Source organism: Electrophorus electricus, chromosome 22, assembly GCF_013358815.1.
Source record: "Electrophorus electricus isolate fEleEle1 chromosome 22, fEleEle1.pri, whole genome shotgun sequence".
In the NCBI taxonomy this organism is placed as follows: domain Eukaryota; kingdom Metazoa; phylum Chordata; class Actinopteri; order Gymnotiformes; family Gymnotidae; genus Electrophorus; species Electrophorus electricus.
The window spans coordinates 12,093,963-12,096,353 of NC_049556.1; the positions used below are offsets into that span (position 1 = coordinate 12,093,963).

At 50.4% G+C, this 2,391-nt stretch overlaps 1 protein-coding gene across 2 annotated transcripts in view; it reads right to left on the reverse strand.

Annotated features, from left to right (window-relative positions):
• Nucleotides 1-258: 258 nt before the first annotated feature.
• Nucleotides 259-2,391, reverse strand: part of cltrn (collectrin, amino acid transport regulator) — a 7,632-nt gene continuing 5,499 nt past the window's right edge. For both annotated transcript variants that reach the window (XM_035521568.1, XM_035521567.1), the window contains 2 exons: nucleotides 1,610-1,804; nucleotides 259-692 (listed from right to left, as the gene is read on the reverse strand). In XM_035521568.1, the coding sequence (XP_035377461.1) occupies nucleotides 551-692; nucleotides 1,610-1,804 (337 nt within the window). In that variant the 3' untranslated portion in view covers nucleotides 259-550. The remainder of the gene's footprint in view (nucleotides 693-1,609; nucleotides 1,805-2,391) is intronic.

A 2,391-nucleotide genomic window follows, 5' to 3' on the forward strand; every position in this document is an offset into this window, starting at 1 on the left:
GAAGACAGGCGTCTGTTCGGTGGGGAAAATTGCCCTTTTATTCCTGCCCACGGTTTTATCCGCTGGGTATTGTCTCAAGTTTCCCTTCACCACAGCGCTCGGCTTTATGAGTAACTCACTGAAGACACATTAACATGTCACTCATCGAACCAAAGGAGATTTCTGAGCACTTCTGGCCACGGGATTCTCTATTTTTGACAACAGTCGTCGCTTTTTCTACTCTGTGCTGCGAACGAACATCCGCCTGACGACTTTTGCTCACCAGTGAGTGCTTTTTATTCATTCATTTCATAAGGAGATAATCATGCATCCATACGAGAAACTACAGGTTTAAGGAGGTGATTGGGTTTAAACAGCTTGCATAACTCAATAACGTTTGGAGTTTAATAAGGACGGTCCGGTTTCTTCCGTTAGACGGTCGAGTGATGACTCATCCTGCTCCCGGACCACGTGAACGCGTGCCGCGCACCAGCTTCAATCTCCCGCGCGTGACGCGCTCGCGCAGTGTCGGAGGACCGCGCGCTTTCCGCCGCGTTACAGCTAAATGAGTTCAGAGCTTTGACAGGTGGACGTCGTCGGGGTGTCCTCGGCCGGGGTCTTTCTCTCTCAGACTCTCGCACAGTCTTCCATTCGCGGTGATGCTCCCTCTCCTGTCCTCCTCTTCCTCAGTCTCCAGGAGATTTTTCTTAGATCTGTGAGGGGATCGACGTAAATGCCGTCAGGTGCCACTCGGGGGCGCAACGTGTCCACAAAGAAGCGACAGCCTGAGAGGCTGTAACGCGTTGGGATTATGCAGACGTTTTCCGCATACGCGCTTTCTATAAGAAACAGCCCATATAACAATTTTATAACACATCATGCAGTTTGGTGATTAAGGGACCATTGTGGGATCACATTTACTTAGGCTCATACAGTGTGTGTGTGTGTGTGTGTGTGTGTGTACGCGCCCACACGCACGTGTTAGGTGTGTTAAGGTTTGTGTATGTGTGAGTGCGTGCACGTGCATGTTTGTATGCGTATGTGTGTGTGTGTGTATATGTGTGCAGGCTCGTATGCGTGTATGTGAGCGTGCACGTGCACCTGTGTGTTTGTGTGCGTGCGTGTATGTGTGTGTGCACGTGTATGTGTGTGCATGCTCACGTGTGTGTGTTTGTGCATGTATATGTGTGTGTGCGCGTGTGCATATGTGTGCGTGCTCACGTGTGTGTGTAATAAGTGCTGTGAAGTATTGTGAAGTGTGGTCTACGTGAGCTCGGGCTCTCCAGGCAGGCCCAGGCTAAGTTCAGGGGTTGTGAAGTGTGGTCTACGTGAGCTCGGGCTCTCCAGGCAGGCCCAGGCTAAGTTCAGGGGTTGTGAAGTGTGGTCTACGTGAGCTCGGGCTCTCCAGGCAGGCCCAGGCTAAGTTCAGGGGTTGTGAAGTGTGATCTACGTGAGCTCGGGCTCTCCAGGCAGGCCCAGGCTAAGTTCAGGGGTTGTGAAGTGTGGTCTACGTGAGCTCGGGCTCTCCAGGCAGGCCCAGGCTAAGTTCAGGGGTTGTGAAGTGGCCTCACACAGTAGCTGCATTGCATGTGTTTCCCTGCCCTTACGTTCTCAACCCACACACACTCACCGTGTTCTCTTGAGCAGGGTAGAGAGCAGCAGTGTAATAATGCCAGCACACACCACACCCATCACCACCCCGAAGACGATGAGCCAGGGGGGCGTGTCATAGCTGATGGGCGGAGCCAGCGTTGGCAGGATCCCCACAAACTGCAGCGTCTGGTCCGTGAGGAGGAAGGCGCTGTTTATGCGATTTCTCGACAGCCTGAGAGATCAGGAACAAACAATATTACCAACTGCCACAATTTACCTGACACTTTTTTAATCCAAAGCAACTTTATTTACAGTTATGACTGAGTACAACTTGAGTAATTGAGGGTCTTGCTCAGGGGCCCAACAGTGGCAATCTGGCAGTGGTGGGACTTAAACCAGCAACCTTCCAATTACAAGTTACCTACCTTAACCACTGGGCTTAACCACTTTCACTGTTTGGATGAGACATCTGACTGTCCCTGAATTCATGACACTTAACATTGTCATGACAGTCCTTTAAAATGAATCCAGATTTTAGTTTAAAATGCTTGTTTTTGACATCCCACACCAGGAAAGGAACTACGTTTCCCATGATGCAAAATGTTAATGGCGAGAATACAGAGAGGAGACCAGAGTCTGCATCACTAGAGACCACATGGAGTCTCTCACTTTATGACCTCCATCACCTGTTTACTGACTCACTTTTGTGTTAGGCAGTGTGCACTGGTGGGGGGTGGTTGCATGGCAACTGTAATTTGAAAACATATGGCACTATTAGCCAAGCCCCTCCCATGCACCAGGATGGTGTAAACAGGACTC